This window comes from Centrocercus urophasianus, unplaced genomic scaffold (assembly GCF_019232065.1).
Source record: "Centrocercus urophasianus isolate 14NV4802_14NV808 unplaced genomic scaffold, USGS_Curo_1.0 seq_61, whole genome shotgun sequence".
NCBI classification, from domain to species: Eukaryota; Metazoa; Chordata; class Aves; order Galliformes; family Phasianidae; genus Centrocercus; species Centrocercus urophasianus.
Genome location: NW_024885211.1, coordinates 521,584 through 548,790, shown reverse-complemented (window position 1 = coordinate 548,790; position 27,207 = coordinate 521,584). Strand labels below are relative to the sequence as shown.

General features: G+C 43.9%; 2 protein-coding genes and 1 long non-coding RNA gene across 8 annotated transcripts; 2 read left to right on the top strand and 1 right to left on the bottom strand.

Annotated features, from left to right (window-relative positions):
- Window positions 1-97: 97 nt before the first annotated feature.
- On the top strand, window positions 98-7,721 carry LOC122169966. Of its 3 annotated transcripts, none has more exons than XR_006171686.1 (6): window positions 98-253; window positions 2,033-2,276; window positions 3,179-3,208; window positions 4,091-4,163; window positions 6,987-7,494; window positions 7,641-7,721. It is a non-coding gene; the product is annotated as an uncharacterized LOC122169966 (long non-coding RNA). The 3 variants fall into 3 exon arrangements; XR_006171687.1 differs by having other exon boundaries at window positions 4,091-7,240; window positions 7,363-7,494; XR_006171685.1 differs by having other exon boundaries at window positions 4,091-7,494.
- LOC122169965 (G protein-activated inward rectifier potassium channel 1-like) lies at window positions 789-7,683 on the bottom strand. The gene is made up of 3 exons (XM_042836520.1): window positions 6,994-7,683; window positions 2,561-2,777; window positions 789-2,233 (listed from the first exon to the last, which is right to left on the bottom strand). Exons 1-3 carry the CDS (start codon window positions 7,642-7,644, stop codon window positions 1,758-1,760), a joined length of 1,344 nt encoding a protein of 447 aa, XP_042692454.1. The 5' UTR covers window positions 7,645-7,683; the 3' UTR covers window positions 789-1,757.
- Window positions 7,722-10,301: 2,580 nt separating the features above from the next.
- Window positions 10,302-26,129, top strand: MPP3 (membrane palmitoylated protein 3). Of its 4 annotated transcripts, XM_042836471.1 has the most exons (19): window positions 10,302-10,375; window positions 12,442-12,552; window positions 13,201-13,319; window positions 13,900-13,977; window positions 14,548-14,628; window positions 14,977-15,114; window positions 16,046-16,127; window positions 17,502-17,587; window positions 19,079-19,153; window positions 20,136-20,332; window positions 21,094-21,158; window positions 21,959-21,979; window positions 22,272-22,313; window positions 22,706-22,870; window positions 23,112-23,192; window positions 23,943-24,036; window positions 24,822-24,930; window positions 25,398-25,520; window positions 25,779-26,129. In XM_042836471.1, exons 2-19 carry the CDS (start codon window positions 12,528-12,530, stop codon window positions 25,956-25,958), a joined length of 1,761 nt encoding a protein of 586 aa, XP_042692405.1. In that variant the 5' UTR covers window positions 10,302-10,375; window positions 12,442-12,527; the 3' UTR covers window positions 25,959-26,129. The 4 variants fall into 4 exon arrangements, with proteins under 4 accessions (XP_042692405.1, XP_042692404.1, XP_042692403.1 ...); XM_042836470.1 differs by lacking the exons at window positions 21,959-21,979; window positions 22,272-22,313 and having other exon boundaries at window positions 24,822-24,903; window positions 25,776-26,129; XM_042836469.1 differs by lacking the exons at window positions 21,959-21,979; window positions 22,272-22,313.
- The last annotated feature ends 1,078 nt before the right edge of the window (window positions 26,130-27,207 follow it).

Sequence of the window (27,207 nt, the reverse complement as noted above, 5' to 3'; positions counted from 1 at the left end):
GGCGGTTTTGCGCATGCGTCCCGCCGTAGGGCGGAAGCGCCCATGCGCGGAGGCGCGCGCTCTGAGGCTGAGGGGCAGCCGCTGCCTCGCCCCGCTCCGGGCAGCAGAGGGCAGCGCTGGCGCGGAGCTCTGTGGAGAAGCGAAGTCTTTCTTGTCTTTGCGTCACTTGGGCTCCGCGCTGACTGACTCATAAGAACGCTCGAGGCCCAAAGTGAACGTGATTTTATTGTCTGTCGGTTCTGGATGTTCTGGGGTGAGTCATTGCGGGTGATCTAAATGTCCCAGCGTGGTACGTTTAATGTGTAAAAGCACAGATTTCAGCACGTATATAATGGTGAAGGTTGGGGGGAGGGGAAGGAGAACAACCACAGACAGCTGCACCTGTGTAAAATGACAGCACGGGGCTGCAGTCACCTCTTCATCTCAGCCTGCTCTGCCCATGGAGGGCAGGTGGGATCGTTCCCTCATGGGATGCTCTGCTGTGCTGGGAGTGGGATGGAGGAGCTTTGGGTTTGGGTTGTGAGACCCCCCCACTGCCAGCTGAGAGGAAAACGACTGTTTTCACGTATAGAGGAGGGCAGCAGGATGGCTGAATGGAAATAGGGTTATGCTGGGAGTGTAGAACCATGGGGTGGTTAGGAATCATTGAATGATTGGGCTGGAAGAGACCTTAAGGATCATCAGGTTCCAACCTTGTGCCGTGGGCTGGCTGCCCCCCAACAGATCAGGCTGCCCAGAGCCCCATCCAGCCTGGCTTTGGAGACCTCCAGGGATGGGGCACCCATGCTTCTCTGGGCAGCAGTGCCAGAGGCTCATCCCCCTCTATGCAAAGAATTTCCTCCTTTCATCCAACCTAAATATCCCCTCGTTTAGTTTAAAACCAGCTGTCCTTGTCCTATCGCTATCAGACTGTGTAAAAAGTCAGTCCTTCTCCTGCTTATAAGCACTCTTCAAGTGTGGGAATGCCATGATAAGGTCTTCCTGGAGCCTGCTCTAACCTTAACATGCCCAGCTGCCTCAGCCTTTCTTCATAGGAGAGGTGCTCCAGCCCTTTGGTCATCTTCACAGCTCTCCTCTGGAGCCACTCCAACAGCTCAGCGTCCTTCTTGTGTTGGGATTGAGTTGGGTTCCAGTTCTCACCGTGTCCTGACGTTCAGTAAGGCAAGCAGCTTCAGCTTTAAAACCAAAGAGTATTTTTTCCCTCTCATTCAAGCTAGTCATGTAGAAAACTCTGTGTAACACTTTAAAGAGGTACTGAATGCCAGCACTTGAGGTGCAAATCTTCACTGACATCTTTTTGGTCATTTCCGTAGAGAAGGTTATCAATTCTAGGGATGATCTCCAAGGATCTCCAAGGACTTGGTCCATGCTTCATGAAAAAGCATCTACAAGTATGGAAGACAGTGTTGATTTGCAATGAGCATGCTGCTAAATGACATCAGGGCAGGGACCTCTTTGGCACAACAGTCTAACCTTACTGCCTCTCCAATTTCTATTAGGCTACATAAATTCGATCTGTACAGAACAATTATTCAAAAGGGATCATCCTTCCAGAAAGTAGGAAAACCTAATTATTTCTTTACTATACAAAAACTCCTTCAGGTTAGCAGTCTTGAATGCTGTTTGTGAACAATGACTCATATGCTTCTGCTCTTAAGGGAGGTGATCAGAGTTTATTTTGCAAAGTTTGGCAGGCAGATTACCTTCCAATTTCATCTTCAGAGCACGTATACTTTCAGGCATCTTCTGGACTGAGTCTAAGCTTCAGCATTCATTTTTAAGGCTTTCAGCTGTATCCTGTCATCACCGTCTTCACCGTTGGAGATGGAACTCATTTCTTGAATATTCAGGAGATCCCCAGTACTGCAAGTCTTCCCTGCATTACCAGAACTCATTCTGAGGACTCTTTTTGGCAGGTCTTCCTTTCTTGAGCTAATCTTCTGAAGTTTAAGAGGGAGTTTGTTTTTTTCTTCTGCGATATCAATGCAGTCAAGTGAACAAACCTTTTCTTTTCTGCTTTTGTTGTCAACAGGACTATTCCAAGGGGACGACAGAGAGAGGTTTTCTTCTTGCTCTTTGACACTGTAAGGAGGAGTGGGGACTTCAAATGTAGCATGAAACTGAGAATAATCGACACGGAAAAAGCCATCTTCCAGGGACATCACTGGGAGGAATCTGTGACCCCAAAGAACTTCATCTTCCGTATATGAGGTCCTAGCTTGGCAAGTCATTCCTGTGGAGGCAGAGACAAGAGAATGACGTTGTAACATAAGCGAGTAGACCAGGGGTGCAGCTTAGGACAAGAGTCACATAAGTATGCTGTGCTCCTCTACATGCCTGCAGAGGCCAGCTAGGAACTGGCAGAGAGTGTCTCAAATGTATTCTTAAATCAGTAGTGCAGAACCCTATGGCCAAGAAAGCCATTTAGCATGGTGCAGACCAATGAAGGTTGATATCTTATGATAGGATGTTACAGAGCATTCAAGGATCAACAACTGCCAAGACTGAAGACAAAGACTTACAATTAGAGCACACGTGTCACCACGTTACAGTGTCTTACCTGTAGTCTCCACAATTCCTTCAAGGATGACAACTATTTCAAACTGCTCGCTTCTTAGTGATCTTTGTGAGAGACAGAAAAAGGGGCTCTTTGAGTTAATTTCATGACAGATGGTTAATGGAGAAACCAAGAACAGCTGGTCAGCTCCAGTTCCAAATCCAACGTCCAGCTCACACTGGTCTAGTGGCAGAAATTCCCCCTCTGGTGTCTGTCGGGACTAGAGATGGAAAGACAGCTCAGTAAGCACTGTGTGAAGCAAAACACAAGGAGCAATGCAATGGAATTTAAAACTGCCTCTCTGCTAACATTAGTTCTGCATTGGGTCATCGTGTAGAGATAGGAGTGCTTTGTATGTGAAGTTGATGAATACGACCAGTGTTGGCATTTGTTGTGCCTCCTCATGGTCTCATCATCATCTACAGACTTCATTGTGCCATTATACGTGTTTTACAAATCACTGACAATAATATCAAGTACCACACTTTCCTCCTTATGGCAGATACTTGTTATGGACATCTTGCAGCAAAAGTTCCCATTGGTGAGAACAGAATCAACAAGTTAGGCATGCTTTCATGAATTGTTTGGATTCACATTACATTTTTGTACTTTCTTTTGCAGAAACTGCGATGTACATGTAAGGACTTTAAGGTAAGCAGCATAGTAATGGCAGAGCACATCTGGTGAGTCTCATTTGCACAGAGTTGTCCAAATCAATGTTACTGATGATAATGCTAATGATGCTTCCCTTCCCAATTACTACATGCCACATACCACATGGTATTTCTTATTGGTGTTATTCAACTAAGTTCCCCATTTGCATCATTTCGTTGGTCTATTAAAAATACTGATGGGTTAGGTGTTTTTTTGTTGGTTTTTTTTTCTAGCTTCCTAAAATTTTCCTAGCATTCAAAACAACTGAGAACATGCAGCAGTTGACCAGGCAGGTCCTCCACTGATGGCTTCAAACTGCTGGAAACTGATTGTTAAAATTAAAGCTTTGCAGAGCCTATTCAAGATCCTATTATTTAAAATCCTTTCTGTTTTATTGCTCGATTAGAAAGCACGTGATTGTTTGAGAAGCTTATTATTGATCATGAATGAGAGATAATTGCCTAGCTGCTAGTTTGTTCTGTCTGTTTTGATAAATGTGTTGATTCCATTACGTGGAAACTCCGTCCATTAGTGATAGGGAACAAGCTGAAGCAAGCAGTTTTGCTGTTGACTCCAATCTAATAGGTTTCCTTCAGGGAAAAGAAAGTTTCTATCTTTAACTACAACAAATCCCAAGCAACAGCTGTACTTTGAGATTGTCTCTCTGATTTCTGGTGTATTAAAAAAGCTGAATATCTCACTGCCTGGCATTTACTGTGATTCCTGAATCAGTTTAGATAGCTGGTGGAGTACTGAGCCTTACTCACGCAATACAATACAATGCATTGTTTTATTTATCTGTTATGTGGTTTTCTGCTCAAAATAAATAAGTAAATAAATGTATCTCCTCCTATCTAAATAACCAAAGTTGTCCCTTAGGTAAGAGATGGTTTCTCCACAGCTGAAGAGGACAAGGGACACATCAGCTGACTGCTTGTAAAAGTGTTCTCAGGTATTACAGTGCTTTGAAAGGTAAAACAGAGCAGTAGGAAATAAAAAGGGATCAACCCCCCCTGCTACTTACAATAGTGACACTGTTACATGCAAAGGTGCAATCAAACTACTGCAAAAATATCCCTCATCTTTTTTTGAGGGAAGCTGCAGTTCCAGGCTGCAGACAACACTGCTGTTTTTGTTGCCTGGCTACTGTTCAGCAGGTGCACAGCTGGCAGCATACAGTTTTTGCTCCAAGGCAACAAGGCTTAACATGAACTGTATGAACCACACGTGAGCCTGAAACTTCCCCGAAGTTTTATAGAATGCTATTACCAAAGATGTGCATAATTGCACAAATCACTGCCTGAATGATCTGTTTCCATCTACAAACAGTTTTTCTCTGGGGAAAAGTCTACTGAGTTGATTTGATGGAAGTAAACAAATCCAGTGAGGATGATTAGAGGTAACAGACCTGGGAGGAAAGCAAAAGGTTGTGCTTGAGGTATTTAGCACCTGCACACGGGACTGATTTATGCAGAGCATGGAGAATTTTGAAGAGGAGCTTATTTGTTAAGTAAAAATAAACGATCCTAAACAAAGAGTTTCACAGCTCTCACATGTTAAGACTTCCAGCCATCAACCTCTGTTGCACACAGCTGTGCTCAGAGGAGCACAGAAGGGCAGCACAGGACTGTAAACTGCCAGCAGTTTGGAAGGGACGGCTGAGATTCTTTATTTTGACCTCCCACAAAGCCAGATAACTTTCACAGATGAATGCACCAGGACACAAATAGTTAGAAATGCCCCAGCTTTGATTTTCAATGTGACAACAGTTGGGAAATCCAAAGGTCTACGTGAGTTGCACCGAAGGTTATTTGCCTCACAATTAAGAAAAAACCTAAACTCCTTAGGTGTGTAGATTTATTCATCTGTACCTTTCTGCCACTGGATTCTACATTCCTCAGCTTTCCAAATCAAGTTCTCCTATGCTACCAGCTGAAAAACTCTATGGAAAGCTGTCATACCAACATTATGATGGTTATCAGTGAAATCTACTGAATATCCTAGGACATTTGTCATGCCACTCAGACAGACTTAGATTGGTGTACTTTTTTTTTTTTATTTTAAAAAAAACAAAGGTAAGACCTCCATTACTCCAACTGAAACATGAAGCTTAATACTAAATACAGCTCCTATCTCAATGGCAAAGTGGGGTAAGGCACACTCCTTCACATTGTGTGACACAAGTAAACATCTTGCTATCTAATCCAACACAGGAGTGTAGCAAGATCAGCTGTCAGCAGCACTGCAGGAAGCACAGCCAAAAGCACAGAGCACAAAACAGGCAGGACTTGCTACAGAGAGATGGTTTGGGAGTTACATCACATCCATCATGGGCTTACAGGATGCACAAAGGAAGCTGCTGCAAAGCAGCTGATGTAAATTCATCTGCTGCTGGAACAGCTGCTGCCTCTGCTGGGACAGCATGTCCTGTTCAAGGGGCACCTCGACAAACTGGTGAGGATTTAGAAGGCTGAGGGCTACTGTGGGCTAGAAGACACCACTTGTAGTGGGCATTGAGGGTGCAGCTTGTGCACATTTACTTGTAAACATTCTTGTGGCAATAGCTTTGATTTGCCAAAGGTCGCCAAGAAGCTTGAAGACAAATCAAGGGCATTGGTGATCATTTGTAAGAGCTGCAAGAGCTCAGGTATTACTCAGGGCTTCACTGCTTAATGTGTGAAACAACTATTGTAAGATGAATCAGTCCTTATCAAATGCTCTCCTGTTTTCTCTACAAACCAGCATTGTGCAGCGATAGAATTATTAGCAGTGCACCAGGCTGTGTGTTCAGTGTGTCATTTCAAAAGAAGTTTACAGTGAATTGCCATCAGTGTAAAAATCACAGCTGTGAAACTGCTCCTGTTCTGCTTTGACTTGCATTCCATCTTGGATGATGGCCAGAAACAAATACTTTAAAGGAGGATTTCTGATCATTTTCGGTGCTAGAAATCAGCAAAAATAATGGATTATCTGGCTTTCTGATTCCTACAAAAATGCTCCATTGTAATTCTCAGCAGTTCTTTTTCATGTACAAATCCAACCGCTTTTTGAATCTTAGTAGAGCTCCATTTTAAAAGGAATTCTTTGACAAGAAAAATTAGCAGCTAAGTCAAGCATTCAGCACAAAGCAGAGGAAAAGCAGTCCTTCACATTTACTGTTGTCTTATCAGCTACTGTATCAGGCTTGTTTCTGCAGATTATTAAAATGGCCAAGCAGTTGCTCCGAAAAGAGGATTATCACAGAGAACATGAAACATTTATGACATTCATATTCTGAAATTAACATAATCATCAGGATTCAGCTGCTGATGCAGCCCATCAGGCATGCCCCTGTGACAAGACACAGCTGCTCTGAGCTGTTCTGTTGCTTCCTCTCGACATGCCACTCAACCACACAGTATTTTCCTCCTATTCTATTCTTGCCCAGTGTATCTGAGGTCTCCCATGGCTGCCAAACAGTTCTGCCTCCTCTATTTATCTATTAGTTGAATTTGAGTTCCAGCCCTTTTTTTGCATTCTGAATTATGCTGACCCTTGTCAGTGCTTAATAGATAGATAGCAGTGAAAATCAAAGGCTTTTCCACTCAAGCTCTGCAGTGCTGGAAGGCCACAGGCAGGACCCATGGGGTAAGGAACTACAAGTGAAAGCCCCCCTGAGGGACAAAAAGGGGGTTCAGGGCAGCTTGGCTGCTCTTGGGGCAAGTGGTTTCTCTCGACCCGTGCTCTCCCAGCATCACCCACCACAACCTGCTGCCTCATCCTGCTTCCACTCCAGGCCTCACCTTGATCAGCTTGCAGCGGATCTGGGCAGAAACCATGTGGCTGTTGCGGAGGTTGCCGACCCGGAACATGAGGCAGAGCTTGCCATCCCGCTGCGAGACCACTGCGGCACGGCTGAACATGAGGGTCTCAGCTCTCTTTTTGGGCTGCGACATCTTGATGAACATGCAGCCGATGAGGAACGCGTCGACGATGGAGCCCAGCAGCGACTGGAAGAGGAAGAGCACGATGCCCTCAGGGCAGCGCTCGGTAATGTAGCGGTGCCCGTAGCCAATGGTGGCTTCGGTCTCTATGAAGAAAAGGAAGGCAGAGGGAAAGTTGTACACGTTGGCCACGCACGGACTGTAGGTGTCATCGTGTGCCCGGTGCAGGTCGCCTCGCAGGTAGGCAATGCCCCACCACATGGAAGCCATGACCAGCCAGGCGACCGTGTAGGTCAGCAGGAAGATGAGCAGGTTCCAACGCCATTTGAGATCCACCAGCGTGGTGAAGAGGTCGGAGAGGTAACGGCTGCTCTCACCCCCCAGGTTCCCGTGTTGCACGTTGCAACGTCCGTTCTTGTCCACAAAGCGCTGCCGCTCTCTGCGGCTACCGGCAGCGGCCGGGCCCACCGCCTGGTACTCATCGCCGAACTTCCTCCTCACTGCAGCCATGCCCTCGCCGGGATGTGGGATGCAGGGATTCCCGTTCAGCCGGAGCCGCCGCCAGCGCTGCCCGCAGCCGACGGGAGAGCCGGGCCGGTGGGCGGCAGCGGGGCGGAGCGGAGCTCGCTCAGTCCCAGGGGATCGGGATGGCAGTGAGGTTTCCCCCCCCCAGCGCCTGGCAGCCCCGCTTTGGTCCACGCAGCCGGCGCCCTGCTGTATTCCAACCTCGTCTCGCTGTAGCAGCCGGGTTGCGGAGTGAGAATAATGACGGGAGCGGCTGCCAGGCATCCGCCGAGAGGCCGAGCTGCCGGCAGCTCCGGGATTTTAAAGGGAATTCCTGAAATAGGTCAGCGTTTAAAGGGATGCGATCATGCTAATGCTTAGCCCGAGTTTAAATGAAAATAAAGATTGCAAAGGCAAACGAGGTCTTATCTATCAGAATTAGATAGTAATTACATCTACGAGTTGTGCATTTGTGTTTATGGTCCAATTAGCAGAGATGCTGTTCAGAAGAGCTCCCTAAGAGCTTAAGTGATTTTAATGCAGTTCTCATGTTTTTTAATGGACAGAAAAGATCCGAAATTGGCAATTATTAATTGTGTTAGAAGCTCTAATTGGGGTTAGGCTAGTGATTTTTATTGCCCAGCATATTAATATTTAAAAAGTGTTTTTTCCTCCTCAAAAATAATTAGTATTTTAATTCTCAGTTACATAAGAGCAGCACTGTAATTCAAGTCACTCATTCCAACACCTGATTTTTGGCAAATCATTCTCATTATAAGATAGTGGCCGGTGTTTATTGGCATTTTTAGAAAACAGCCTATAATCACTGGTAATTGTGTGTTGCTTCAGTTCTGAATAAGCTATTAGTGTGTGCAGAGTTTAATGTCAGTGTTTTACCGTGTGCTACAGAAGGATCTTTAAGATGTTCACACCACACGATAGAAGCCTGTTTGTTCCGTCTTCAGCCCTGGGGAGCAGTGTCTGCATTTCTTTTATTGTTCTCTCACTCTGCAATGTCTTCCATCACCCATCTCCTTAAAGGAAAACAAAAATCCCCCAAACCTCTCAAACGTCCTCAGCCAATCCTTTCCACAGCAATACGCAAGGACAAAACACGTCAGCCCTGATGGTTTAATGATGATTAAGATATTAGGGATCATTGCTCTTCTTTCTCTCTTTTTTTTTTTTTTTAAACTCTTCCTCTATCTCTGCATGCTACATCTAAAGTCAGATTACAAGTATGTGGGGAGGGAGCATTATTTTGGATGTTGCTTGCTGTCAGTGACATAAATCCCACTTTAGACAGATTCAGCTTAACTAGATGGAGTTTATTTAGAGATTATGGGTTACATTCGTACAAAGGCTGTAGACATCAAAGTTGAAACTGAGGTTTTCTAAAATTCCTGCCTCACTTATTGCCGGTTCTGCATGCTTTCAGGCTTTCGAAGATGATGGTGGTCACCCAGTTCAAAAGAAGAGGGATTCAGTTTCCTTGAAGGTGAATCTCCAGCTTGTGGGGGAAGCACGCTGCTCAGTGCAGGGGCTGCTTGCACTGCACAAATGCAGCACTTCGTGCCTTATTCAGCAATGCACTCATTGCTCACCGCTACGTGTGCTGGTGAAGCTGTATTCTAGAACAGCAAGATTGCTCTATAACGAGTACAGCAGGGTGGGTTTGAGGTTAACCAGCAGTAGACCCATGCAGCTTGTCTGTAGATTCCACCTTCGGTCGTGGCCAACCTGATGTTCTTGTGTTTAAAGGAGGATGTGCCCCCACATTGTTCCAGGGGAGGTTCGGGTGGGGCATTAGGGACAATTTCTACTCCAAAGAACAGTCAGGCATCGGCAAAGGCTGCCCAGGGGATGAGGGGGGTCACCATCCCTGGAGGTATTCCAGAATGATGGGGATGTGACACTTGGGGCCATGGTGGGGGTGGGTTGGGGTTGGACCTGGGGATCTGAGAGGTCTTATCCAGCGTTTATGACTCTGCTGCTCTTCACAATGCTGGGCAATGAACAACCCCAGCTACCAGCATAGGTTTGACCTGTTGGAGAGCAGCATAGAGGAAAGGGACCTGTGGGTACAGCAGGGTGACCCTTACAGCACTGTGCCCTTGTGGCATCCTGGGGTGCGTTAGCAGGGCTGAGGTTAGCAGGGAAAGATCGATTCTCCTCCCCTTTCCCCTGCCCTGGTGGGACCGCATCTGGAATATTGTGTCCAGTTCTGGGTCCCTCGATTCAAGAAGGGCAGAAAACTGCTTGGAGAGCCGATAGCAGAGCCACAGAAAGGATGAAGGGAGTGGAGCATCTCCCTGACGAGGGAGCTGGGGCTCTTTAGCTTGGAGGAGAAGGAGGGGTGACCTCATTAATATTTATAACTATGTAAAGGATGTGTGTCGGGAGCATGGAGCCAGGCTCTTCTCAGCGACATCCAACGACAGGACGAGGGGCAGTGGGTGCGAGCTGGAACACAGTAGGTCTCACATGAGGAAAAACTTCTTCACAGTAAAGCTAACAGCACCGCGCGGGCTGCCCAGGGAGGCGGCGGGCTCTCAAAGCCCTCATCCTGAGGGCCTTTCCCACCGCCCCCCCGGCAGCTCGGGGGAGGGGAGGAGGGCGGTGCGTCAGCGGCTCTCGGAGCGCATGAGCGCGGCCGGCAGCGGAGCGCGGGAGGCGGGAGCTGCTCCGTCGGGACGGGCAGCGCAGCGCAACGCGGGGCTTCGCGCCCACACCGCAGGTAACGGCCGTGACGCTGAGGGACCGCGGCGCCGCCATTTTGCGGGCGGGCGGGGCCGGGCTCTGAGGTGCGGGGATGGGCTGATGGACGGGGCAGCGCTCGGGGCGGCCGAGAGGCGACTGCAGAGCACGGCTGAGGGTGCGGGGGGGCGGGGATGGAGCGGGGCGTGCGGGCGGAGCGGGATGGAGCTGTGCCGTGCTGCAGCCGCCGTCCGCTCCGAGCGATCTCTCCCCTCGCTGGGCTGATGTCCGCCTTCTGGCGTGAGCAGTTTCCCCCCCTCGGCCCTGTAGGTTACAGGAGCCCGCCGTAGGCTGAACCGCAGCAGGTTCGTTCCCTCAGGTGGTGGCTGTGCCGTCGCTGTGCCCGTGGGCAGCAGGCCTCGTCCAGCAGAGCGCTCTACAAAAGGAGTTAATGGCACGGGTGGGGGGATTTTAGGCAAAAAAGGCACTTGAGCCCATGCGCAAAAAGGGCACTTTGGTTTTTCAGCCTCCCTTGCAACGTGCCGAGTGCCTGGGGTTGAGTTTAGTGCCTTGAGAACACCAGCAGTTAATGGCTGGGCACGAGATGCACGGCATTCCTTTGAGCGTTCAGCCCAGCAGCACAGCCTGGTGGGGTTTTACAGAGCATGGGATCGTCCCTTGGGAGAAACATCCATTCTAACACCAATCCGGTGCCCCACAGTTCTCTGTTGGGTTTTTCAGATGTTAAAGCAGTTTTCCAGGCTCCTGGGCAGGATGCTTTTGGATTAAGAGTCTAGAAGACAAGTTTGTTTGCTTTGGTTTTGGTGTGGCTGGGGGAGGCACATATTCTAACAAAGACAGCAGGCAATTAAAGTTGACTTTATTGATGATCAGAGAACACGTTAAGTAAATGTCAAGTGAAATGGAGTAGTGAATGAACCAAACTGGTTGAATGAATTGGGTGTATGTTTGCTCCGGCATGAAGTGAGGGACAGAGGATGGAACGTGCTTATTTCTGTAAAGCAGTGTGTAGTAGAAACAACCTTGAAAGTTAATTGAATAAGTGTGTTGCTTTGATGATCAGAGCACTCATAGGAGCAGCTCTCCTATGAGGAGAGGTTGAGGGAACTGGGCTTGTTCAGCTTGGAGAAGAGAAAGCTCCAGGGAGACCTCATGGTGGCCTTCCAGTGCTTGAAGGGAGCGTATAAACAGGAGGGGGAACAGCTGCTTGTGAGGGTGGATGGTGACAGGACAAGGGGAATGGTTTTAAAGTGAGACAGGCGAGGTTTAGGTTGGATATTATGGGGGAATCTTTTGACCCAGAGGGTGGTGAGGCACTGGCACAGGTTGCCCAAGGAGGCTGTGGATGCCCCATCCCTGGAGGCATTCAAGGCCAGGCTGGATGTGGCTCTGGGCAGCCTGGGCTGCTGGTTGGTGACCTGCACACAGCAGGGGGTTGGAACCAGATGAGCACTGTGCTCCTTTTCAACCCAGGCCATTCTATGATTCTATGATTCAGTTTTGCTCTTTGAAATGTAAATTTTCCAGAGTCATTTGCCCTCCAGAGAAGTCAGCTATAAAAGCATCCAATGGCATTTTTTTTGTACAACGGATTTTTGTAGTCAGCTGTAATTTTTGTAGCATCCTTATTACCATGCCCAAGGTTGACTCCTGCTAGCTTTAATGAGTTGCTTCTAATTGTAGCACGGCCCGCTTTGGAGTGCCAGAACATCTCATGATAGCATCATCCTGCGCACTCTGTTCCTGTGCATGTGGTGCTGATCAGTGTTTTCAGCCTTCCATTCTGTATCGTGCTTTCTCTTTTCATTTTTCAATGACTCTTTAGGCCTTTTAAAACTGTGGCTCTCTTGAGAGTAGAACAGGGAAGCATCTGTTCACTTTGCCATCAGCTTTGTACAAGATGTTATTATATAACACAGTATCTTACTTTATTGTGTGTTATTGCATGCACGGAATAACTGCAGGGTTGTGCCTGACTCAGGTTATACCAAACAGAAAAATGTATAGTGGTAAATGACTGCTTTTACATGATCTCCCTTCTTCTCACGTGCTTGAACTTAGATTTTTATTCTTTGCTGATTTCAGAACTGCCTCTGACTCTCAGTCCAGAAAGAAGAAGCAGTCGTGTTGATTTAAGTTGAACATTTGTGTCTAAGATTACAAACAAAGCCATGCCAGTGCTTTCAGAAGACTCAGGTAATGAATCTGCATGCTTTCAACAGAGCAGTGACTGAAACCCTGGTGTGTGTGTGCTTTTCATGCAGGAAATGAACTCACACTGCAGTTAAATAAGATAGAATGAAGATGGTTCAACTAGATTTCATAGCAGTTCACCTGAAGGAATATACAGGGGCAGAGGAGTGTGAAAAATGGAGCTGAACGAAGTTATTAAGAGTTAAAAGGTGCCTAGAGGTAGAAAGAACAGCATAATGTTTGCAAGCAGAGTACTTTGGGAAGCAGAGCTGATGGCTGTGCCACAAAGGCAGTGGTTCAGTGATCTTCCATGTCTGTTTTGGAACTGTGATAACTTCAGGTTTGTCAGAGGACTGGCCATTGCAGAAGCAAAGGGAATACGTGAAGGGGAAAACATCAAAAATAGTGGCTTTAAAAGGTGTTGCTTTTGTAGCTTTGGCTGTAATGTGATGTGTGTTGTATCTCAAGATGCATTTACTGCTTAAGAAGGAAGCATTAAAAATGACTGGGTGACAAGCACCCACCTCTGTGCAGACAATAGCAATCAAGATGGTACCCAAGTAGATGTAGTTGACATTAAGCCTGCAGTAGAGGGACCTGTAAGATGTGCTTTCTACAAAATCTTTTGTTCTGTCTTGAATTTAAACCTAGGCTTACACGAAACTTTAGCCCTTTTGACATCTCAGCTGCGACCTGATTCAAATCATAAAGAGGAAATGGGGTTCCTTAAGGATGTCTTCAGTGAAAAGAGTCTCAGCTACCTGATGAAGGTAAAAGTTTATCAATCTACATTTTCCTTGCTGGTTATGTATTCTCTGCTTCCTTGGTTTATCCACAACTTTGCCAAGTCTAATTTGGTGTTGTGCAGCATTCTGTGTTGACCAAAACACACATTTAAATGTCCACATGAAGAAAATGCAATGAAAATCAAGATACTTTGTTCAAACAAAACCATTTCTGCCTGATATTAGATGTTCATGTTGAGTTGTGTGATGGGAATCAAATGAGAAGGGCTGTTTGTAAGGTTTGGTCAGTAGTTAGTTACATCTCATTAGTTTAATTAGTCAAATTAGGAACACTTCATGGTTTACTTGATGCAGTTGCCAAAAAGCAGGTACTGTACCCAGTAGCTGAAAAGCAGCATGAGGTGACTTCATTTTTTCCCTCGTGCTGCTGAAGCTTTAACAGATTCCTTAGCATTAGCAAAAAGAAGACCAAACAAAACCAACACCTCATAGATGAAAAATAACCCTGAGAGGTGATTTTTTCTGATATTTATCTCAGAAAAGTTACAAATAAAAGTATGTGGAATGTTTTTATTTATTTTAAGAAGCTTTGTATCTTTTTCAGATTCACGAAAAGCTCCGTCATTATGAAAGGCAGAGTCCAACTCCTGTTCTGCACAGCGCAGCAGGATTAGTTGAAGATGTGAGTAAAAACTCCTGATCTCCTTTTTTATCCCTTTTCTCTTTAAATCCACTCTTCCAACAAATCAAAGCCGTTGTGTTCTGTGGTAATTATATGGGATATATGAGAAGGTATTTCTCTCCTTTCTCAGTTCTCTTGGAAATCTATTGGCAAATTTTATTCATAGCTGGTCAAGGAAATGTCAGAAATACTATGTCATGTGTCCAGTGAAGGCAGACCACAAGTAGAGCAGAGGAATGATATTAAATGGTGTTCCTGTGGGAGAGGCAGCAAGAGACATCAGAATATTCCACTTAGGAGTTCCATCTCAAGGTCATGAGACTGTTACAATCCAGGTTGCATTGCTGTTCACAGAATGTGTTTGGGTGTCCAGGCTTTGCAAGGTGATAAGGAAACTTTTGTTGCATGATGCACACAAATAATGCCACCTGGTTGCAAACAGTGTTGAAGTGCTTTGTTGCAGAGCGAACACCAGAGGGTTTTTTTTCATGCACTGCTTATGGATTCTGTATGGATTGTATGGAATTATGGACACCTTTTGTTTAGAAGTTGCTCGTTTTTGTTTTGAAGGTAATAGAAGAATTGCAGACTGCACCAGTGAATAATGAAGAAAAAGAGCTGCTTCAGCTGCTGTCAACACCGCATCTCAGGGTAAAGAAACAAACAAACAAACCACCAAAACACACCAGAGAATTGCTCAAGTTTCTTTGCATGACTCCAACAGCATTCTGCACAGGAAAATTACATTGGACAGTCCTAAGAGAAAGCAAAAGCCTTTGGCACCAAATACTGACTTCTTCAGTTACTGTTATCTAGAAGGCCAGTAAGAAACCACCTATTCCTGCTTCAGGGCTTCCGTGTAGGATTTTCCCAAGCTTTTGGGGATGTTTCTCTTTCTTTGTGTGTCTGTGTTTATGTTTGCTGTCATGTCTGGAAGGTGAGAATTGGAAGCCATGATGTTGCTGTATTGTGTTACTGTTTCTTACTTGGTTCACACAGGCAATGCTTGTAGTTCATGACACTGTAGCACAGAAGAACTTCGACCCAGTCCTTCCACCTCTGCCAGATAACTTTGATGATGATTTTGATGAAGAATCAGTGAAAATTGTTCGGCTTGTGAAAAATAAAGAGCCCTTGGTACGTATCAGATAATCCACATCTAGTCATAACATTCTGTGTTGGCAAGGAGTCATTGTAAATACAGAGGAGGTGCATGAAGGGCACCACCAGGGATTCTACAGAAAGTGGGAGTGCTTTGAAGTAAAACTGCCTGAAAGAACTTTGGTAAATACAGATTCATCGTTTTGAATAGACACTGTATAGACGTGTTTGTAACTTGCTGGGAATGTTACTTCTGAGGAAACTGTATGTTAAAGTCATTATGCTCATTATATGCAGTAATTTGTGTCATAGCTAGCATACAATGAGTGAATACCTTCCTCTACACGAGTGTCAGTGATGTATTTTAGGAGTGTGTTTACTAGCTGTAAATGAACAGTATATTGACAAGATACAAATAGAAAGAAATGGTTTCCTAAGAAAAAATAATTACAGTGGGGCAGGGGTCTGCTGCAGTGCTTTTTGGAACTGTGTGTGACAGCAGGTAGTGGGAGAGAGCAGAGGCTTAAGTCCTGATTAAAGTTTTATATTGCCAGCAGAGCTTGGAGGTTTAAAGAACTCATAAAACTCTGTAATTCCTTGGCTTTCCTCACCCTTTATGCATAGCAGGGCTGGCTCTGTTGTATAAAGATTCAGAAGACACATAAAGAAAGCACTTTGCAAGGTATTGTTTTGTGTGCTTGAGTCCATATATCACCACTATGACAGTGTGATGTAAACACTGAGCACAGTGATCAGAAAGAGAGGGAGCACTGGGCTTTCCTGCAGCCTTGTGACATGGCCACCAGCTAAAGTTCAGTAGCAGTGAAAGCTGTGAAGGTGGAAGATGAAACCTGTATGAATTCTAAATGAATTCCAGTTTAGAAGACGTAGTTTATTTCACTGCTCAGTGTATCCTAAGCAAATTTCTTATGGTTTCTTTTCTGGGGGGGGCTATGCTTTATTTCAGGGAGCTACCATCAGAAGAGATGAGCATACAGGGGCTGTGATTGTAGCAAGGATCATGAGAGGTGGTGCAGCTGATCGCAGTGGTAAATTTCGTGAGCAAAAGCAGCTCTTTGGGCATGGGTGTTTAAAATACACTTTGATTATTTTATGAAAAAGATAGAGCTCACTTAATTCACTTAATTCATAATAGGAAACTGTTGGATGCCAAGTCTGAACTGGAACGCGTATTCTGTGCAGTCAGTGGAGGGAGACTTACATTGCTGGGGAATTAATCATCCCAGCAGGCCTTGGAATGGGATTCCAATGTTGGAATTGCCTTTCTTCCTCATTGACCGTGAGGGGAGCCTGCATGGCAGGCTCACTTGGCAGCTGAATCTCAAGTGCCTGGTGGCAGGAGAGACTTCCCTCCACAGGCTGCTGTGCACCACGCTTCCAGATTCTACAGGGTTAATTCACGTGCTGTTTGACTTTGTTCTCTAGAAGGTGCTTGTTCAGAGCTTATGCAATAAGCTGAAATGGCCTTACGTGTGATTTATAGAATCCAAGCCTCGTGTACTTTTTAATGTACAGGTAATACAATCCCAAAATTAATGAATTACTGTGATGGAAAAATATTAGCTAATTACAGCTTTTTTCTTGACTGTTACCGTTTTTCATGTTGGCATAATCTGATAAATGTAATGAAATGAGTGGAGCTGTGCTTAGCATTTCCGTATTTCATCAGGAATCCATTATTTTAATTAGATACATTTTTGTCTAAAATAACCACTAGGAAAAATGCCAGCAGAGATGGGAGGAGGAGGTGTAAGTAGCAGAGAAAAGGAAAGAGGGGGTTTTAACTTTCAGTCTTACATCTTGGTGTGTTTGGTGTTTTCACTATGTTGTGAGTTGTTTGCTGTTTCCTTTGCTCACAAATTCTTCTCTGTCACTGAACAGTAGTTACACTGTGCACAAATGCAGTATTTCTTACTTAACCAGACAAGCAAATGTAAAATTCTTAAGGGCCTTTTCGTGGCTTGTTTAAAAATTAAGTTGATTCGTCCAACAATCTTTCTGGGACTGCGTGGTTTTGATCTGTCAGCTCACAGCCACATTATTCCTGTCTTTATAGCCAGCACCTGTCTCCTGATGATACAGGATTTGATCATCCTTGGGAAGCTATTCCAGTTTTTCATTCTTAGTGCTGATCCAAATGTAGAGGAGGTGATTTTCCAAAGTATCTTGCCAAATATCCACTCCCTGCTCCGGTCTTTATGACTCTGGTGCATGAAAAGAACTGCCACGTGGATTAAGAGCAGGAGATTTCAGAGCACACTGCCAGCAGAAGCACTTGGCTGTAGAGGGAAACCCACTAAGTTGAGAGAGAGAGAGGAGGGAGGCACATGCATTAACCTGGGTCAGATGTCAGAGGAGAGCTGCTCTCCATTCTACAGGCTTTAACTTACTTCTCTTTTCAGGTCTTGTCCACGTTGGAGATGAACTGAGAGAAGTCAATGGTATTGCTGTGCTTCACAAACGACCCGAAGAAATAAGTCAGATTTTGGTCTGCACTGATTTCTGTTTCGAGATCTTTTCTATTGGGTGATCTAGTAATTATGATAGATGCTGAAATTTAACCTTGAGTTTAAGATGTGTGTGTAGAGCTAACAGATGGAATCCCTGCTTGTCTTTACAATAAGAGTTTTTCTTCTCAACGTGGATTATTTAGTCCTCTCCTTTTGACTTCAGAAACTTCCATGGAACTGAATCGGTACCAAGTAAGATACAAATATGAAGTTATGTGTTGCTTTGTCAAGAACATCCCTTTCATGCTTTGTTTATGACAAGCAAATTGCAAATTAAATGTGTATTCTTAATAGAAAAGCAGCTTATTCATGATGTGGTTATGCCAGGAAGCTGAAGAAAGTTAGTTGTGTGCCCATTAGTGCTGTCAGTCTGTCCTTTACTAGCAGATTTCTCAAGGCTTTAGCAGCTCTTGCTCCAAGCTGCTCAAAGCCACAAATCTTTAAGTCTTTCTGAACTCCTACATCTGTGGTCATCCTGTTGTGTTGCAGGAAGTGTCCCAGCTCTTACTCATCTCTGACTCCCCTCTTGCAGCTTGATTCCCTCTCTCCTGTGCTGAGTGGGGTCAGTGATGCAGTGAAAAGAAAAGCAAAGCTAAGAGGCTGAAAGTGTCTGGCATCAGTTCCATCACCTAACTTAAATTTGTACTGAATTGTACTGGATGAGGAGAATGACTGCTTTTGGTTCAGGGGAAGAAACCAAAACTGTACTTTGAAATCTTGTATGAAGCTGATTTGGGGGGACCCTGGGGTAGTGTTTGTCTGTCCTATTTTAAGTGCCTGCATTGTGATAGTTTTCTATGCTTTGTTTCTGAAGAAGACCTACAACTGTTTGCCCACGCTGATCCCCCTGCTTTCTATTTCTATCTGTGCAGAGTAACAGGCTCCTCTAGGACAGTTATCTCATACAAGGGAATGTGTCTAAAAATAGATCAGATGAACCTATTCTGAATTTTCAAGCACCTACAATCACTTCTTAACTTACTGTAACTGACAAATGACATTTTTTAGCAAACATGTTTAGAGTGGATGTGTTTACTTAGGGAATGTTTGTATTTGCACCCTAACAAGTAAGAAAAAAGAGCTGCAACCTGGGAAAACAACTGTTTTCTCAGCCAAGCACCTTAAGATATTCAGGCTCCAAAAACCTAAGTTGGTATCAAACTAAAAGCCATGGAAATTTTTAATACTTCATGAGCTGTAATCCAGAAACGAATGTGATTGCTAAAAGGAAATGAAAGAATTTTAGTGCAAGTCTGAATAGATTCTAGCTGAGGGATTACTGTTGGTGTCTCCAGGGGATTACAGTGCTGTGGAAGATTCATGGAACATCATGACAGTTAAATAGGGGATTAGCTTTGCCTGTTAAAGTTCTGAGAAGAAGACTGACTGGCTCCTAAATTGGGACTTGGATCGTCTGCGTTGTCCTTACACTGATTTCAAAGTAAAAAAAACATTTTCCTTTCTCTCAGGCACAGTCTCAGGGATCGATAACATTAAAAATAATTCCAGCCATCAAAGAAGAAGATCGTCTAAAAGACAGCAAGGTATGCAGAGCCTGGTAGAGTACCAAAGCACAGTTTTCATACTTGCATTTATCTCAGATTCCTGTTGGTTCAGTAAGAATCATCACAGAATGAGACCCATAATGTAACTGAAAAGACAATAGAGCCCCTTCTTGACGTAAAAGATTGTGCCATATTGCTCAGTGTAAGTACTTGGGTGAATTCTGTTGTCCTTATCTTGGCACGTGGTCATTCATAATCTAGCTGCTTCTTTTGGTTTGCATAATTAAACCTGGTGTTCCTGCCAGTCTCCTCTTGCTGTGACAGCTGTTATCTGCCCATTATCACTGGGCATTTTGCCACTCACTTGAGTCAAAACAGATCTGCCCTCTAACAGAGCTGCGTTCGTCACTTGGCCATATCAGGCCTTTGCATTTGGCCTCCTTTATCAGCAATGACTTAATTGTGTCAGTGGTCCCCTCCAGGATTCCTTCTCAACCTCCCTTCTTCCCTGCTGTTTGCAGACGAATTCTTCCTTGGAACCCCTCAAATTACATCTAGAAATATTTCTGCTCTGATATATGCAGTAGTGCCAGGATACAAATCCAAAGTTAAGTATCAGATGTCGATTAAAGAAATGTTATAAGTACAGCCTTCACAGTAAAGCTACTTTGCCATAAATCCCTCTTTATAGTTTTCTCTTTCCCCTTCTATTTTTCCTGTGTTGCATTTCGTGTTTAGGTAGGCTGTGCTTAATTGGGACTTTGAGTTTCACGTTGCACAGGGACAGCACATAATGACTGAGTAGGTGCTTGGAAGTTAGTTTATTTTTCTGCATGGGCAAGTCAAAATACAAGTGCAGTTTACCAGGATTCAATATTTTTGAGTACCACAAAGCATAAGAAGGAGAAAAAGTGTATATATTTATCTAGTTAATGATGTTATTGTCAGAAAAGCACCTTCTTAAGGTACGCTGTAATTCCAAAAAGGACAAGAAGAAAGGATGCGTTACTTTCTTTTGAAGGTGTTTATGAGGGCCCTTTTCTGCTATAATCCCAAAGAAGACAGAGCCATTCCCTGCCAGGAGGCTGGTTTGCCCTTCAAGAGACGACACATCCTGGAGGTTGTAAGCCAAGATGATCCTACATGGTGGCAAGCAAAGCGTGTTGGAGACACCAACCTCAGAGCAGGCTTGATCCCCTCGAAGCAGTTCCAAGAAAGGTTTGTCAATGAAGATGACAGGTTTTTATTGTTTCTATGAACTAACCATATGGTATCACACGTTTTTGTGCTGCTTTCTCTTTTTTTTGCAGGAAATAAAGGGCAGAATCATGCTTGGAGGACAGTGCTAGAAGGTTTCGTATTCCCCAGTTATATAATGAACTTCCCAGCTTTCTTAGGGTGGTTTCCAGCTGGTTTGTGCTTTGTAGCATGAGAACAGAAGCACTTGCAATAGAAGTTGGCCTGAGACCAAACGTGGAATATATGTCCTTGAACCTCTTGGCTTATGGAGACAGACTGTTTCACAGACTTGTATTTCCATAGCGTGAGGATTTATTCTAACAGTTTTTAGTTTATGCATTAAATAATTGTGAAAGAAAAAGTGTAGCTCATGTTTCTTCTGGTTCCTAAGAGAGTCTTCAGCTTAGACCCAGACATCATCAGGGCTCGAAGGTTTTTCTGTTTTCACAGTAAGATAAAGGTATCTTAGGAAACGAAGCAAAAAAATGCTCCTGATGCCTTTTATTTGCAGGACGGCTGTAGATTTAAGAAGGGACCTGATTTGGTCGTATGTGATTCTTACTCCGCATTGCTGGATGCATCTTCTCTGATTGTAGATGTTGAATCAAAAACAGTTTCTATTTTTTTCAAGGAAAAATGCCATTTTGTTCTTTGCTTTCAATGATGTATGTGTAACTTATACTACAAATTCTTTTTGATGTGAAGCATTAATGGTTAAAATCTAATTATTTTCTCTTTAGACGACTGACGTACAGAAGAAGTATGGGCACCCAGCCGAACCCCAGAACTGTGAAGAAGCCATTATGTAAGTCTGTTCAGTCCCTGAAGTGATTTTATAGTTGATTTTCACTTCTCAGGATTTGTTTTTAATGTGTTTTCAATAATAGCACTTTTGTATTTGTCCCGTGTTTTCTGTCACTGGTTGATCTACGTAGATATGAGTTGCCATATGGGAAGAGTTCAGTTTGAGCTTTATCCAGTGTTACAGGTGCCTGCTGGCTTAAAATCATGGCTGACCTTCTCTTCCTGCTCTCAAGAACGTGAGGCCTTAGGTGGTTTTTTAGATACTTGAGAATTTCTTCGTGTTGACTTCAAATAACCCAGCTGTTACTGAGGTGTGGGAGAGCCATGGGACTGCATGGTGCCACGCTCATGTAGACCAGGAATCTGGAAATAGTCCTCCTTCAGTGCTAGAAGCAAGCTTCTGTCCTGTGATGCTGTGGCACATCTCGTGGAGAAGTGCTCTTGTGCTGTGAAGTGGAGGGCAGATGCTCAACCGAATTATAATACAGCATGAGTCATTTAAGTTTATCTTTCCTGTATCAGTTACATCCAATGTTAGGAGGCACTTAATGAGGGTTGTTACTTATTCAGACATTATCGAGATAATTAAGCAGGTTTTATTATAAAATTATTATCATTTACTACTAAATCAAAAAAAGTCTTTGATCAATTGATAAGGGTACATTACTGCATGTTTTTTGAGATATAAAAGCCTGATAAGCAAATAAAACAGAGGAACCTTCCTTTCCATTCCCTCTAATTCTATGCAGTCATTTGTCAGCCTTTTAATCTTATCAACTCTGTCTTTCATGCTAACTGCAGATGATCAGACTTCTGATAAAGGTAGGTGCCCTCCTAAATCATTCTCTGTCTGAAGGTAACCAGCCAATTCATTTCCTAAAATATTTGGTAAGCCCTCAAGCAAAGGGAGCAGTAGATGGAGCTTATTCATACAGCTGTTTCATCTTGATTTACAATTTAAACTAATTTAATTTGGATTGAGTTAAGCAGTGATGGTTTCCAAATACCCCTTTCCTCACCAACTACCCAGATGCATACAGCAGGCACTAAGGTATCTTCCTCCTTTTCTCCCCCCCTTCTCTTCCCCACATCCTCCCCACTTCTTTCTTTGCAGAGGACTGTGACTGTGAGGGATATTTCAATGGACATTACATAGGTGAGAAACCAAAATCCACTTCTTCCCTGCAAGAAAAAACTCCAAACTAATGTACCAATGCTAATTTTCTTTATTAGTAATAGAGTTAATTTCACATACTTTGTGAACTAGTTATCTCTGTCTGAAGGGGTAATTGGACATTTGCATAACCGGTGCTCAGAAGCTCAAGGTGACTTGAGGAGGTTTTAGCATAGATGGGGGGTGCTTGGTTTTCTACCTGATGCACAGACTGGTCATGGATCAGATCAGCATATGTGCAGTCATTTGATTATTAAAAGAAAAATACTAGAGGGAATGTCTCTATTCAAAGACAGTGCCTTCTAGCTGAACGAGCTTGACAGTGGAAATAAATGGAGACATGGTTCAGTGCCTCTTCTGCCTTTCCTCCGCAGCTGGCTTACGCAGGAGCTTTAGGTTGAGTCGTAAAGAGAAGGAGAACAGTCCTACCGAAGCAAAGCAGGCAGAGCAGGCAGATGCTGCAGAGCTCCTAACGTATGAGGAGGTCACAAAGTACCAGCAGCAGCCTGGGGAGCAGCAGAGGCTGATTGTTTTGATTGGTAAGAGGTGGAATTGATCCAGAGTATCACCTTCCTCTTTCCCTTTTTGCCTTCACTCCAAAAGCTTTTTATTTTTTATTATAATTATTATTTTGTTGTCTTCTTTTAAATGACAAAAAAAAAAGCCAAAAACCTTCACCAGGATAGACCTCATGGATCGAATGGCTAGAACAGGTGTAACTTATTTTCTTTACAGTACTTCTTCCCCACAAGAAATAATCAGACCATTCTCTTCTGTTAGGTTGTTTGGGAGCCAGATTAAACGAGCTCAAGCAGAAAGTTGTGTCAGAGAACCCACAGGAGTACGGTGTTGCAGTTCCACGTGAGTAGAATTTACTGACACTGTGTTGCCACTTTGTTCCATCGATTCTGTTGAAAAGCCCAGTGCTAGCTGCACTGGGGAATGGGGATTCATTGCATTGATCAGTCAGTGTTTCAGCTGTTGACTGTTTGTGTGTGGAAATTGTTTTCTCATCATAAAAGTCTGAGTGGATCGGAGTACAACTTCGTGCACGTGCATAATGTGTTGTATATAACTGAGAATGTAAACTGCTGTAACCAACAGGAGTTTTCCAGCAGCGGGTGAATATCTGCCTAACTGTGGAGCTGGAAGTGCAGACACAAATCAAATCGGAGTTTGCATTTGTTTCTGTTACTTTAAGGGATGGGATTTCGTGTTTGAGAAGAGAATAAACTTAAATAAATACTGCATAATATTAGCAGTCTTGAACTCTGAGGGAAGATGTCTGATTTCATATAAGCCATCAAGGACCCAATTCTACAAACAGCCAGGCATGTTCATACTTAAACTTCACAGGCAACACAGCAGAATTTTATCTACTTTCTGTGTTTATTTTCTGAGTTTCAAAGAACAGGAATCCAGTACCCAAACTAACTTCATTTTCAATCCTGTAATGTAGTTTACAGCAAAAGACTAACATCACTTCTATTTTATGTTAATTTTGACTGCCTTGGTTGAGGTCATGAAAACATGACTGAAACTGAACAGAGATGGTAGCGTTGTCTGCAGAAGCTGACCTGTGTGCTGTGCTTTGCTTCCACTTTCTTTTAGATACAACGAGGTCAAAGAAAAGTCATGAGAAAGAGGGAGTCGAATACAACTTTGTCTCTAAGCAATCATTTGAGACAGATGTGCAGCAAAACAAGTGAGTTAATTTTAAAATACGGATATAACTGATTATGTTTTGAAAATATTGCTAAGTAAATGTCATGTAATGTGAATACCAAAATCTGGGAAAACTGGAGGAGCCATTTTGGAAGGGTTCTGTTTTCCAGGAACAACTTTTATTCAGTTTGGACTGTTAGTGTGAAGCAAGAATTATACTGAGAGACGATTTAGAAACAACAGAGGAGAGGTAGGAATACCAGAAGTTAGAATTTAAGCCTGTGATTGATCTGAACTGAGCCTCGTGAAAGTAACAGATACTTAGTTGGTCCTACTTTATTCTTTGTTTAATATGATGGGCAACATGGGGAAATTTAATTCATAATTCCACTTCAAAGTGAGTTGTAGGCTAAGCCCATCGGTATGAAGGACTTTCTGTAAGATCAGGCTTGTTTCCTAGAAGTGCAGATTTTGGCTAACCTCCCAGAAGGTGGAAGAATCCAAGTCCATTTCCTTGCCAGCTTTGTTCTATTTCATTTGAGAAACAACTTCTTTGTTTTAGTAGATTTGAACAGCAGTCAACTGAATCAGTGCAGCTTCTTCCCCTGTTTTTCAGTAGTACTGATTCACTAGCAGTATCATGGGAAGAAGGCAACTGTTACTAAGCAACCAAAGGAAAAAATGAGGAAAAAGAAACCCTTTTTTTCCCCACCTTCCTTCCCTCCACAATATTTGACTGTTGTGACTTTGGGAAACAGCTATCAGATGTTGAAAGTTAAATGTGCCTTGTGGGCTGTATTTAAGAACCATACATTTACTTTTTAGATTTGTGGAACATGGAGAATACAAAGAAAACCTGTATGGCACAAGTCTTGAGGCAATCCGGTCTGTGATGGCCAAAAAGAAGGTTTGTTTGGTGGATGTGGTTCCTGAAGTAAGTTCAGCAGTTTCTTGTAAGGAAAGCAAATATTTCCAGTAATGCTGCCTGCCTGAGTAACAAACATTGTTCACCTTTTGGGGCTGCTTGCTGTGCAGAGAGCAGTGATGTTTTTTGAGCACCTTTCTGATAGGTGGCTGGGCTGCTGGCTGAGTTGGTTACAAGAAGCAAACCATAACTTGCCTGTCACATCATTCCTTTTGTCCTTTTTTCGTGTCCTTGTTCCTGGGGCTGTGGTGCAAAGCAAGGTGTCCCTGCAGTCAGACCATGCTCACATGCTTTTGTAATACCTGAAAGGATGCTGATGTTAACTTTTTCCTTGAAGAACGAAAGCATGCTGTGGTTAGATGTGGCATGAAAGCCTGGGTGTGACACAAGTGAAACTGTTGAACCCAGCATGAGCAGATCACTGGCACACAGTGTACGTAATATGACATGAGAAAAGAAAATACATCTGTTCACAGGCAGTGAAGCACTTGAGGACTCCTGAATTTAAGCCTTATGTTATCTTTGTGAAGCCCCTCATTCCAGAAAAGAAAAAAAATGTCCTAAAATCTCCTGTGTCAGAAGAAATCTCGACACCCCTTGTAAGTATTCTAACCTTAATCTCTATTTTGCAGTGTGAGAGAAGTGCCTTAGCTCCCTCTTGTCATATGTTTCTTCCCCCTCCCTAAATGCTTCTTGCTCCTTCATCTCAGCTCCCAGATCTCTCCTCCCCTTTCCTAACGCTTTGGTTCATTTCTTGCAAAGTCATGATGTAGTGTGCTAGCATCCATAAAAATGCTAATAAGTAATTACAGATGCGTACTGAAAACATCAAATCATCTTCTTGTGTTGGTCAGCAGGATGAAGAGCAGCAGGAAATTATGAATTCAGCAGCATTCATCGAAGAGCACTATGGCCATTTAATTGACACTACGCTGGTGAAAGAAGATCTCCAGAGTGCATGTAATCAGCTCAAAACTGTGCTAGATAAGCTAAACAAGGATTCATTTTGGGTGCCAGTCAGCTGGGTTAGGTCATAGTTTGCTATCATCTGTTTAAAGGAAAGAGTTTATTTAAAAAGCCTTGTAAATATATGGATGACAAAAGGGAAATGTGTTGATTTCACGGCAAAACTGCCATTCTCTCTAGAAAGTAATATGTAAAGACTACAGGGGAAAAATAAAGTCAGAAGCTGATACTGCCTTCTTGAATTGGAATCCTGAGTACCAGCTGTGCACTCTCAGCCTGAACAGGTTAGTAAAAGACTGGAGTGACTTTTAGACTGCAAATATTGCACTTTGTAAGGGAAAAATGTGCAGAGGGTCCCATACTCCAAAAGCACTGAAGCGATGTTAGAAGCTTCAGCGTTTGGCCAGACCTCGTGTGGCATCTGAACAAGATTCTTCATCCAGGAGCAAGTCTGCTACTTCAGGGCGAGGGAGAGTGCCCTCACCCTGTCAGTTCCTTAAATGTCCAGCTGGCTTTCTTCCACTCAGTATTTCTGGTTGCAAACCCTTTCTAATTAGGCACAACTAGACTGGCTCAGTAAATCGTCTGTGTTTTAGCAGCTGAGGGGTGGCGGTGGGACTTTTGTTCGTATTGTTGGTTCTGTTTTTTGAGCTCAGCCCTTTCCCCGTGCTTCTGGCTGTCTTGCATAGGTAGTAATTAGTCTGCTCAGCTATGGCTTTTGCCCGCTTTCCCAGTCGCTCTCTTCCTAACAGCACAGGATAGATGTTAAGCAACCTGTAAACATACCTGTGTGATTGATCCAGCTCATAACCCGGGGACGTTCTTTAGCCTACCTGAAAAGTGTGTATGGTGTAAAACATGACTTGAAGAAGCTTATTTTCTACAAGGCATCTTTGCAAATGCCAGCTGCTGGGGCGCCACGTGGACAGCAACAGAGCAGCTCTGCAAAGGCTGCCAGGAGGGGAGGCTGAAACACCAGGAAGCTGAGGTACAGCACTGAATCATCATTCTCCCAGCACTTAGGAAAACCTTTGTTACAAATCAAGTGAAGGCGACCTTATGTTACCTTTGTGGCATGGCACTTGGCTCCATCACGTCTTGAAGAGGAAATTGTATCTGTTGAGGACTTGGCAGAAAGAATATGCAGCTTTTTAAGGTGGGCAGGTCCAAGAAAACGCATTGATTTTGTGAGTACAGTGCAGGTGTGTATTACCTGAAACTTGTTCCTGTTTTCCATTGCCTGTTGAGTTCTAATCTTCCTCTGTACTGTGCCCTCTAACAACACCTTCTGGTACACTGGTCTCATTCTTTTAACAATGT